This window comes from Lissotriton helveticus, chromosome 9, assembly GCF_964261635.1.
Source record: "Lissotriton helveticus chromosome 9, aLisHel1.1, whole genome shotgun sequence".
In the NCBI taxonomy this organism is placed as follows: Eukaryota; Metazoa; Chordata; class Amphibia; order Caudata; family Salamandridae; genus Lissotriton; species Lissotriton helveticus.
Genome location: NC_136070.1, coordinates 256,864,091 through 256,876,463, shown reverse-complemented (window position 1 = coordinate 256,876,463; position 12,373 = coordinate 256,864,091). Strand labels below are relative to the sequence as shown.

Genomic DNA, 12,373 nt, shown 5'->3' with positions numbered 1-12,373 from the left:
GTGGATTTTACAGGACATATAGATCTCAGTAGCATTTTGTCCATTGGCCAAGTAGATTGTTTTTAAAACTCCACACCCCTTGACACACTTTCATTTCATACCAATCTGTGGCTTCTTTATATGTTTCGGTATTCATTTAACAATATACATATAAATATACAGGTGGAGGAGAGGTACTATTATAGATGTGGAGTGCCAGTCACCAGTGGAGATTTCTGTGCAGAGATTAACCTGTGAAAAAGCCTATTTTATTACTTTCCATTAGACATGATTTAGGAAATATATTTTTCAGGGCCATAGTGTTATCACAACCAATCAGGTCTTGAAGCCTTGCAGTCAAGATGTCTGCATCTCAGTAAGTTAGCTGCCGGGACATGGTCTGATGAGCTCTCAAAAATGTTGTTGGGGAGGAGCTACGCTAGTAACCAAGATGGCCGCATAGGCTCCCGGCTCCACCGGCCTCCGCCAGTAGCTGATAAATCCTGCTATCGATCCTGAATTCGCACCAGACTCCCGTGTGGCTGAAGTGTTGCTGAGACTAAAGGTGCAATCCCAAGGTTTCTATCGTCCCGAATGGTGAAGCTATGCCGAGTTTCATTCTCGGCCTAACCCAGCATGGAAGCCGGGGCCTCGATTTCTGACCCATCCGGGTTGAAGTTGAACAACATCGGCTACGGGACCTGGGCGGAGTCCGGTCTCCCGAAGTGGAGAATATCCTGACCGGCCTGGATGGTGGTACTGTGGTCAGGTTGAGGCCAAGGGTACGGCGGCACGATGCTCCTGTAACAGAGGACGGGGGTCCGTTACCCTAAGACCCTGTTGAGCTCCCGGGGTCGACGGGTCTGGATCCTCGCCTGCCGGCGACGGTGTGGAGATCACAGAATTAACGAGTGCTCATTTTTACCGTCCGCTCCGCTCGTGCCTGTTTTCCCGGAGTAGTCGACCTCCGGGGTTAAAGATCTGATCTGCCGCTTCGCGAGAAGAGATGGAGCGGACGGAATGTTCGCCGTCGCTGCAGACCGTAATGGTCGCCATTGGGGCGCTTCACTCGCAATTCACTGCCATCATCCACAATATGATTGTAATAGCTGAAAACATATGTTTGAGACCGGACTCCGTCCCTTTGCCAGACTCGAAACACGATGTGTTACCCGCGCAGCTGGTCTTACTTGAGACAGAGGGCTCCGTGTGGACACCAGATCTGGTGTTTTTTGTCAGTTCCCACACAACAACATGCGAGCTTGGGACTACCGAACACTCATCCTACTCAATGGCGATACCGCCCATGAAGGATGCAGCCGATCTTCTGCTCCTGGATGATGTCTTCAGTGCCTATCGGATTGATTTACCGTACATCTCCCAGTTGGTTCAAATACGTCCTTGTGACTTACTGTTGGTGGACAGATATCTCAGTTTGATTTGTGGAGTTAAAGTACTAGAATTCTGGATTCGATCCTACGGTACTGGTCTTGACTTTCTCGAACGTTTTGACTCTCCTGTCGAGATGGCGGTTCGAGCGGAGAGAGCTTGCACGATAGATCGGAAGGGCCAGGGATGAGTTTGATTGTTTGGGCTGGATATAAGGGCTTCATTTGATACGGGACTTGCATCCTATAATGTTGCGGGAGTCGGGCGGTGTTTATAAACTCCCCCGGTTGTTTGGCTTGTACTTGCTGCTTTTACAATGTTTTGACTATATTTAGGGGTGGTTTGCTTCTGGCAGGGGGTAGAGGGACCGGGGGCCTATATGACATCTCCTCCTCCACTCTTTTCCTTCTTTTAGGTCTTAGTTGTTGGGCGACAGGCTCGCTGCTAGTGGGGTTAGGCTGTAGCCATTGCAGAGGTGTAGGGTGGGAAGAATGGGGGGGGGGGGTTGTTTTGTCTTTGTTTCGTTCTATGGCCTTTTTCTTGCCTTTCCCCTTTTATACGAGCGGTGGTTTGTCTATCCTGAGTCGATCTTTTTTACGTACCTGGGCGTCTACTCTTGTCCTAATTATCCTGTTTCGTCGGTGGACGGGCCTTGGAGATATTAGCTCAACGGGGTTGTTTAATGTATTGTCTTTCTTTTCTCATATATCTACCAATGTTGATGCTTCGTACTCAGTGCATGGATCCTATCACACTGACTTATTCGCCTACTCACCGTTGTAAAGTACTCTTTAGTATGATACCCGATATATGTATTATCCCCTCTTGTCTTTCTTCTATTAATAAAAATATATATAAAAAAAAAGAAAAAAAATGTTGTTTAAGACCTCTGTTTCACTTAGGTGGTGAGGGGGTGAAAGCTCTAGCTAAGCACATTGGTGGTCTCAGTCACTCCACAGACAGCTGGGAGTGTGATGTGAGATTGAGAGTTGTCATTTAGGAGGATTTTGATTTTCTGTTTCAGGTCACAGTTGACAAAGTTGGGCGAGTTGTCAGCCTCGAGGCAACTAACAGAATTTGAAAAATTATTAAAAGATGCAAGCCACAACAAGCATGTGATATCAGCTGTTTACAAATTATCCAAATTGACTGTGAGCCAGAGATCATGGGAAGGGGATCTCGAAGATTTTACGACAAGGCTGAATGTCCTTTTTCAATGTCAAAGGAAGGGAAGCACAGTATAAACTCCTCACGTACTGGTACCTACTCCACATAAAACTACAGTCTGGGACAAAACAAAAGCAAACACCTGAAGGAGGAGGTGTGGTGGTCACTGTTACCTCATACATCTGTTATAGCAGTGTCTCAAACTATACAGGTTGAGGGCTTGGGGCACAAAAGAGACAGAATGTTTTAAGTGCAGATCCCAAGAGACCCAGGAGTGGCTTTGCTAAGAACATCATTCCCAGTGGAACAATCGCACAAGACCCAAAAGTGAAAAACACTGATATTTGCCATTGTATCCGCACTCCAAACTATTCTGTTACGGGGAAGGTGCAACATGCAGATCAAATAATTGTTTTTTTATGTAGATAGCTCAGTAGGTGACTGTTTTGTCACATAGTTGCTTTTGTTACTTACAGTCGATTTTCCCCAATCTTTCATTATTCTAAGGTTGCTAAATAGGGTTCCTTAGGATAATTATGAATACTTATTAGTAAAAACAACCACCACCACTAGGATATGTTTTAAACCCTGAGTTTGTATTTCTCGAGACCAGGAACTCTTAACATATAATGCCTACCAGTATGGGTGGCATACGACTACCACACCTTGCAGCCCTTATTGTCTTAAGTAGCAAAGCCTATATTTTGGCTTACACACTCATACGAGTCATTGTCTAAGGATATGTGTGCGATGTAATGCACTCCAACACCCTGCATTATAAACTTGGGCTGAGTAGTGCTATAAAAGACATTAAATATACATGAGAGGGTATATTTATATATGAGGGGCACCATTTGAGGGTGGCGTTATGGGAGTGCCTGGAGAAGGAGAAGGAGGTACTTTGGTGGGGTGGGGAGTGTCAAAGACGGTCAAGCCGCTGCCACCAGCAATAAAGCTGTCCCGTTCAGGGAAGTAGCTAGAGGTGTACAAGCCAATGATAGTTCTAGGCTTAGGTTGCACCTCATTTGTACCAGTTTAACACCCAAATATAGCAAAAACTAAAAGAACGCTCACCAGTCAACCTTTGCAAAGGGCCTTCCACTGTGCGGCAACACGTGTCAAGCAGTTTTAGTAACTTTAGGACAGTTTGAGTTAGAAGCAACTTTTTTCGCTAAAATCTAGAGATTATGCAGCAGATGATGGATTATGCGGAAAATGCAACAAATCCATAACTATGTTAACCCCTTCCATGCTGCCGTCGGCCATTGGCCATTGGCCGACGGCAACGCTACCTCGCTTGGTGCTGCCGTCAGCCAATGTCCGACGCGGCCCCGCCCGTTTCGCGGAAGTGCCGTACTTCCGCAAAATCGCGGCCGCAGCAGAAGGGTTAAAAACACTGCAGCCGCACAATCACATAATTCCAGTGGCACTGACTATAAAGTTGCTTTCCATAACAATCTAGGCCACATACGGGGTTCACATGACAAATGTCTTGCCTCTTAGTTCACTAATGGCACTGTCGCCATAGTGGGGACGAGAGCAGGAGTGGTTCTAAGCTCATGTTTAAAAAACGTCACTTTTATTAAGTACTTCTCAGTGCTATAATGCCACATATTCATGTGAAAGCTTCCACATTTTAACCCCTCCCACGCTCATGACGAGCTCAGGTCATCATGAGCCCCGGTTCTCGTGTGCTCATGACGAGCTGAGCTCGTCATGACCGTTAGAACGCTCACACGCAGGGCTAATTCCCCTGCTGTGCTGGGCGTTCTAAGGAACGGGCGTGGTCATGACGAGCTCAGCTCGTCATGAGCACACGAGAAACGTGGCTCCTGACGAGCTGAGCTCGTCATGAGCACCGGGGCGCTGTGCGCGCCCCCCTCCCCCCAGCACAGCGGGGGAATTAGCCCCGCAGTGAAGGGGTTAAAGACATGTTTTGACTTATGAAGAGACTTTTGCATATTTTATGAGATGTTCGTTTACATGGCAAACATTTCCACAGCTCAGCGTGTGCACAGGTTCTAAGAGTCAAGCCAGGCCCTTGGTTCAGCTCGCCCTGTAAACTTTTTTTACTCGCCCCCTCTAGGTGTAGCCATCTTTCCTACAGCCTGTGCAGTGCACCAGGCCCCGATGCAAAAGCACTTTAACAGCTAATTGTTTGACAAACTGGTAAGAAGGCGTAGCCTATGAAGAGAGGGTTTTCAGTTTATTGTAACTCTTGTTTCTGTAAAGTTATTATTTCACCTTTTCCGAGTTTAGAGAACAAAGAGTGCAATTAGAAACACATAAAAACAACATTACCAGTGTGCACTAATCCCAAAATATTCTAGTGCCATACTGCAACCTGCCAGACAAATGCTCTGTACTGGAACCTTGAATGGATTGCTCCATCGTTCTTTGAAAAAGGCAGCACAGCGCTGTAAAAGGTCCATGACAAAACTTATGTCTGTACACTTGTGCTAGATCATTGAAGGACATATGTACAAACATTTCATACAGCACGGCTAAGTAAAAGAAGTAGCTGTGCTGCGTTGCGTGAAAGGGAAAGCGCAGAACAGCACCAGATTTTCAAAGATATGGTGCTTTGGAATAGGGATTGAAAGACCTGGCATGCACGTTACAAAGTGAATCCTCACATCAGCTCTCTGTTCACTCCCTATTCAACCTCTGTTCCCTTTTCTCTATCGGTTCCCTCCTCTCTTGCCATTCCTCTGCCTCTCCCCTCTTCCCACATTCTTTCTCTCAGTTCCCTATATCTCGCCTTTTATATGCCCCTCTCTACCTATTTTCTCTGTTCAATCTTCTCCCGGTTACCCTAAGAATCTTTCTGTATCTGCTTTTGCTCATTTCTCGGCCCCATCTAATTCTGTGATCATTTTTTCTCCATCCATTCTTCTCTCCAGCTAGCAGATCCCAGCTTGATTTTCTCTTCTCTCTCTGTTCACTTCCATTGTTCCTTTCTGTGGTTTACACTCTGTGTAGTGCTACTGCCTGTGAACTCAAGTCTACTTTCAGCAACACAACGCTGCTTCTGGCACTGTCATTCATGGTACTGGGATGGAACTGAGAAAACCTTCCATTAGGTTGGCTGTCAAATTCTGCTTGAAGTGTATTCTTTGCCGTTTTTCATCTTTCAATATGTCCCGCTATGTGTGACTATTTGCTCAATACTCCAATGTGTAACATAAAATAAAGAACATAAACCTATTTTAGGGTGTACTTCTGGCAGCTATTTATTTTATAATCGTGCGACGTTTTCAGATGGGTCCCTAAAAATAGCGTTTGTCCTGAACTTTAACCTTTTGACCTGGATCTTTACCGTCACTGTCCAGAATTTGCCTTCTTGTCATGTGGTCAGCCTAATGCTACTCAGGATGAGTCAAGAGAACCAGGATGCAACCTCCAAGATGGACCGACTGCATAAAAAATACATCGGAGGAATCAACATGTGTTCGCTGACATGTAGACATCTGTTAAAGTGCTCTGACACCTTCGGGTAAAGTCCGCGCTTTATAAGAATGCATTAAATAAATAAATAAAAATCAGGCGACTTCACTACCCAAGAGGTAGGGTGTCACCTAACGAGGGGTATCCTTACGATTAACTATTGCAGTTCAGGGAAGAGGTCATGTAAGGAGTGTTACAAAGTGGATGGGATTAGCTGAGAAGCACAAAGCGAGGTGCTCATTGGTGGATGAGGCCAGGAGTACTTGGTTCATAGGTCGGGAGGGCTATCAGGCCAGACTACTCAGGCGTAGGAGAGACCACGGTAAGTGGCTTAAACTTCACATCTCTCAACCGGTCAAAAAGTTACTCAGTGTCCTTTCATGCACTCTTAAGAGTTTTCCCGTTTAGATGCACTTCGATTCATAAATATTTAGAAATGTCACTGTTGGAAAGCGCCATAGTTTCTAAAATATCAGGACAGAACTCTGTGCAGCTCTCCTCCACTCTCCTCAGTCTCCTGACACTGCCCTCCCCCTGCCCTTGGGCCCCGCCTGCCACACCCCTGCCTTCCCTCGTCCAGACAGGCCGCGCCCACCAGTGAGCCCCCGTGCCCCGCAGGTCTGCCCCCTCTCCAGCCCGTACCTGGCGCAGAGCCCCCAGCCCGCGGCCGAGCGCCCGGGACACAGGTCGTGACAGCAGGAGCGCCATGATGAAGCCGGGAGGAACCGGAAGACGGGCTGGGAGGGCGGAAACCGGCTGGGAGAGACCAAAGGAGTAGGGGTGAAGCAGGGAGAGAGGAGGCACAGTTGGGGGCGGGCCCAGGAAGGGGCGGATACTGGAAGAAACCAACAGGGGAAGGGGAGCCTAAGGGAAACTACAGTACTTGGCGTCGAAAGACAGGGGGAGAGAGTACTGGAGGGGTCCGTGGGTAATAAGCAGCGGAACACCTGTTTTTTATATCACTCTGTTTGGCCCACCTTAACGCTATTACTGTAAAATGGCTTTGTGGTTGTCTATTTGATTACTGTGTTCCCTCCAGTCCTACGACTGCATTGCCAATATTTGGACAGGGTCGGGTTGCGAAGAGGGCGTTCGGCTGGTGCCCAATCTTAAACGTGGGCCTGTTTTGTTCCCATACGTTTGCCAGGGTTGGGGCCTGCTCACGCTGCTCTGTTTATCTAGAAAGGTCGCAGTATCCCCTGCCCAAACTTGCCCATTAATGGGTCAGCCTAAGAAGGTGTAGCACACCCAGCCATAGGGCATGACAGGGAGGCATCGCCTCCACAGTGCAGAAGAAGTCCTACTTACCTCGTGTGGTTTTTCATTTATAATGAGCAAACAAAATAAAAGTGCCAGAATGCAAAGTAAAACCCATGATTGAATGAGGTACTCCTGTCTGACACACAGCAAGTCGAATTGTGTTAAATAAAAAGTATGGGAACTGTGATGCTGCATGCAGTGGAGGCGGGGTCAAAGGTGGGGCTAATTTTTTTTAATATATTCTGTGTTTTTTGGTTTTTTCACCATCAGGTACCTACATATAAAATAACACCCTGCTTAAATAAACAAACGTTTGCAATGCAATAGGTCTAGCATTTACGAGCGTTTGAGCTATTGGGAATTCAATAGCTTAAACTCTCACTAATGCAAGACCTATTGTATTGGGCCACGCCCCTTTCTTTAGGCAAGCCGCTTCTAAAGAAAGGAGCATGGCCGACATTAAAGTGAAACTGCGGCATAGTGCACGTTGATAAAAAAAAGCATCTTTTGTGAAGTTGACAAACTGATGTTTTATTTTGGTCAAAGCGCCCATGCCGGGCTTTCATTTTAATAGCGACCACACATCTTTCTTTAGACTCGGCTTGTCTAAAGAAAGGGGCTGGGTCTCCATGAATGTGAAAGCGCCGCATGGGCACTAGTAAACAAAACAAAAAAAAGTACGCGTGGCTGCTATACTTGAAGCAGACCACGTTGCTAAAATTAAGAACGAAAGAAACGCGGCCGCCATAGTTAAAGCGGACCGCCATTAGTGAATACAATAAAAGTGGGCAGCGTGCTGCGACGTAGTGGGTACTTTTTTTGTAACAAGGTGACCCAACCAGTTAGCTGCGGACCGTGGGTAAATACTATTATTCAAGAACAAGGGTCCTTAGCTTTTTAGATAAAACACAAAATTGATGAAATGTTATCCTTTTTGAACTACAAGACTTACATTGTTGAAAAATAAAACGTCTTGTCCGGCTGGACAGTGACAAAATATAGTTTCCAATTATGGCCTATATTTCATCAATTTTGTGTTTTATCTAAAAAGCTAAGGACCCTTGTTCTTGAATAAAAGCGACGTAGTGGGTGGAATAGGGTGCAAATCATTAACATAGTGCTCACAGCCTTGAATAAAGCAGGCCGTGTAACATGACAAGTAGAAGATCCAATCGTTATGGGTGGTAACAAATGCAGACAAGGCAGCAGTACCAAGGAGGGACTAACAAGCCTAGTAACGATTTGGAAGCCAGCGTTTACGTAGGACAAAGACACAAGCCCATTCAAAATATGGGTGGAGAGTGGGTGGGGCTTCAAAGCCATACTCCAATACTGCATGCCTCGCAACAGCGCATGCGCTGCCCAGGCTCGACCTAAAAATGAATTAAAAAAACATGTCACTCAGTGGGAAATGCACTATAGTACAATATGAAATCTATATTAGTGAAGATACGGGGTCTGTGTGTAACCAGAGGGCCACAGAATTACATTTTGGTTAGTGCAGTGGAGAATAGTGAATTGTGTATTTTTAGTGCTGTGAGGTCACAGCCTATGACAGAAAGCACTATAAATATGTATGTCATTATTTTAAACTTGCATTATACACTGTATAAGATAGACTGCTACAAAATGCACAAAAAGGTTTAAGATATAATAGTGCTTCCAAAATATAGATTTTAGTCATACCCAGACTTTATGCAATGCAAGCTTTTTTACATAACTCCCTTCAACATCTTGTCTGGGGTAGTAAGTGCTATATAAATACAATTACAACTAAAAGCGCACACTTCACAGCTCAGTTGTTAACTCTTTGCACTACCACTGAAAAAGATAAATCTTTGTCATCACAAAGCTTTGGGTGCTTTATTCAATTAAAGCCAGTAAGGCCACCCAAGCATCCTTTACATGTGCATATTACCCTTTACATTTGCAGAATTAACTCGTTGCACACATTTGTATTTCTTTCAAGAAAGCAAGCACCTTGGCACGAAAGCTTGGTTAGCTGTCTGCCGACTTCGGTTTCACAGCACATGAGACTCACTGAATTTCACTTCAGATGAAGCATTCACCATCCCGGGGCGGTTGTCTTTATCCAAAACGAAAGGGAACGTTTTTTCATAAATCAAAAAAGTATTGTTGCATCGTGCCCCTCAGATCCCTCCCACTTTGACCTCTGCTGATACATGACGACTTGAAAGCTTTGGGTCCAAAGCAGGGACATAAAAAAACAGATTTACACTCTTTAAAAATTGGCATGCACACAAGAATGAGTCCCTCTGGTCCTCGAAACTGTTTCACCCTCGTAGAAGCACTACATGCATCTGGGTTTGGGCCCACCCTGTGTTGCACATCACTGTTTGTACCTGTCAGTAACTTATTTAACTTCCCTTGAAATCATAAACTCTTATCACACGTATTTCTTCTCATTTAATATTCCAAAAGTCTTCTTTATTTTCCAATATGTTTTTGAGTTAATTCCAGAGGCAAGGAAAGGCATCAGACAGGAGACCAAGAGGAATACCATGAGCAGCGAGTCCTTATCTGCATCCCAAAACCCACAAGCAACTATCACCGCTCTTTCTGCTGTTTACCATTCCCATATGAGTCAATATATTAGCATAGAGGATTTTAGAGAAGTTTAACTTTGGTGAATAAGCAGGAGCCTCCTGGAACTGAAGGTTAGGAAAAGCCACTGGCAACTAAAAAAGAGACTGGAGCCTCGGAGATCTCAGTGTAAGTTGGAGCCTCTAGGACCTAAATTGAGAGGGCCTTTTGCATGGAACCTTGGTGTTAGAAGGAGCCTTTGGGGCTTAGGGGTAAGCAGGAGCTTCGGAACCTCAGGGCCATAGTATGTGCAGAGCACCAGAAGAGCTGACAGTAAACAGGAGTCTCATTGAATCTCATGGGGAACGTGGCTTCAACTGACTTGGGGGTGAACAGGAGATTCTGTGTAAAAGTGAGCTAGAGATACAAGCCCAAAGGGTGAAGAGAGATCTAAGTGTAACTGTGTGTGTGCAGGATTCCAAGGCTCCCAGGAGTGAGCATAATTGCAAGGACACCTGAAAGTGAAGAGAAGCCTCTTGGGTTCTCAATGTGAGTAGGATCCTCAAGGATGTGAGTTTGAGCAGGATCCTTGGAGGACCACAGGGTAGAAATTAGTTTAAGAGCCCTGTGGGAGAGTGGGTAGTTTTAGGACCAACTAATGAGGAAAAACCTAAGTGTCTTGGGCTGAGCAGGGCATCAAGGTCTCTGAGACTGAACAGAAGTCAAACCTAGGGGTAAACATTACTCTTCGGGGACCTGGAAGTTAGTACACAATAATGATCCCCATGAATGAGCAAGAGCTTTATGGCCTAAGAGCAGGGAGGCGACTCAGTGTTTTAGGGGTGAACACAGGCAAAAGGAGATTCATGGACCTGAAGATGAATGTGAGATGCGTTAAATAATGGGGTTTTCATTCTTATCCACGTTACTGTCCCTACATGCTAAAAAGACTTTATGTACCACAAAGTTCATCTAAAATTAGACCCTGATACTAACCAAGCAATGCTTCGCGAAAGGTCGCAAAATACAAATGTGGGTCACTTTTTTTGGGGAGAGTGTCCAGGCCTATTTTTGTTTCCAGTACAACAGTGTATTTGGATATAAAGAAGAGGGAGGTTTAGGGAAAAACAGGGGAATGTTGTAGGAAACTGGGTGTTTGTTGCAGTACCCCTCCCCTTTTTATCTCCTTTTTAGCTACTGGATGCTGGTTTTCAATTCTGACATTGCACTGAGGCCTGCTAACCAGACCTCAGTGCCAGTTCTCTTTCCTTAAAGCAAGGGGATGTCTGATTGTTGTACAATTGGCACTAGACTTTAGCACCCCTGGAAGTCCCTAGTAAAAAGTACCCCTGGTACCTAGGGTATGGATACTAAAGAGAGTCCCTAGGGGATGCAGCATATTGTATGCCACCCTAAGAAAACCACATACAAATTAGCACACAGACTGCAATTGCAGACTGCGTTACATGGTGCAAACCATGAATGAAACCATGACATGGCACACTCCTGTGTGCCATGCCAAAGTCACTACATTCAATATATGTAAGTCACCCCTACTACAGGTCTTTGAACCCTAAGGCAGGGTGCATCATATTTTATGTGAGGACAGATCTGCACGAGCAGGTATGAGCCTGTGATGTCTGGTTCTATTATCACATATCAGATATTGCAATTGAACAAGAAAGACCCCTTAAGGTATGTACTGAGCACTGGCAAAAACAAGTTACCCAGCTATTTAATGGCTTCACTGGAACCTATGGTGTTTGGTATCAATCACCTTGTCTTAATACATTTGTATTGAAGCCAATACCAGATTTATTATGACATGCACCCAGAGGGCACCTTAGAGGTGTCCCCTGAAACCTTTGTACTCTAATAGTGTGCTGGCTGACCAGACTCTTTAAGTCTGCCACGTCAGGCAGGTTTCTGACCCCATGCAGGTGAAAGCCCATGCTCTCAGGATGTCAGGAACAATTCCTTCTCTGACAGGAGTTGTTATCACCTCCTCCAGCAGGAAGGCTAGTGAATTAGCATGTCAAGACCAGAGGCTTCAAAGCCTCTGCCACCTTTGATATGCGACCCAGGCATCCCCAAGATCAGGGAGATGCCATCCGCAGCTCTGAGGGCCAATGAGCACCTGGACAGGTGGGAAATTAGATTGGAGGCACGTTGGACTGCCAGATTGGACATACCTCTAAGGTGGGCAGCCTGAAGTGAACACAAAAGAAAGGATTCCACCCTCTTGTATGTGGTGAAATTAGGAACTCTGGGACAGGGTGATGCCCACAGGAAGTGGTCATCAAGGCGATGTAGTGACCCCAAGGGTAAGTAGCCCATTGGCTACTTACTACCCTTCACTCCCCTTAACTCCCCATAATTGAGTATTAGGTGGCCCCCTAACACCAAGAACTCAGATTTGACCACTGGAGACCAAGTAAGAAAGAAGAACAATCAAAGAGAGACAAAACTGAAAACCTGCTCCAAAGATTGGTGCAAAACCCTGCCAGGATGCTTGCACTTCGACCATCACTGGGACCGACTTCGCAAAGAGCTGTACTTCCTCCCCAAAACCTTGGAGGACTGCCCA

General features: G+C 45.6%; 1 protein-coding gene across 1 annotated transcript in view; it reads right to left on the bottom strand.

The window, feature by feature from the left end:
- The window catches only part of DLST (dihydrolipoamide S-succinyltransferase), a 162,335-nt gene extending 155,554 nt beyond the window's left edge, over window positions 1-6,781 (bottom strand). Inside the window, exon 1 of the mRNA XM_078659902.1 lies at window positions 6,625-6,781. Coding sequence (XP_078516028.1) covers window positions 6,625-6,690 — 66 coding nt within the window. The 5' untranslated portion in view covers window positions 6,691-6,781. The remainder of the gene's footprint in view (window positions 1-6,624) is intronic.
- Between the last annotated feature and the right edge of the window lie 5,592 nt (window positions 6,782-12,373).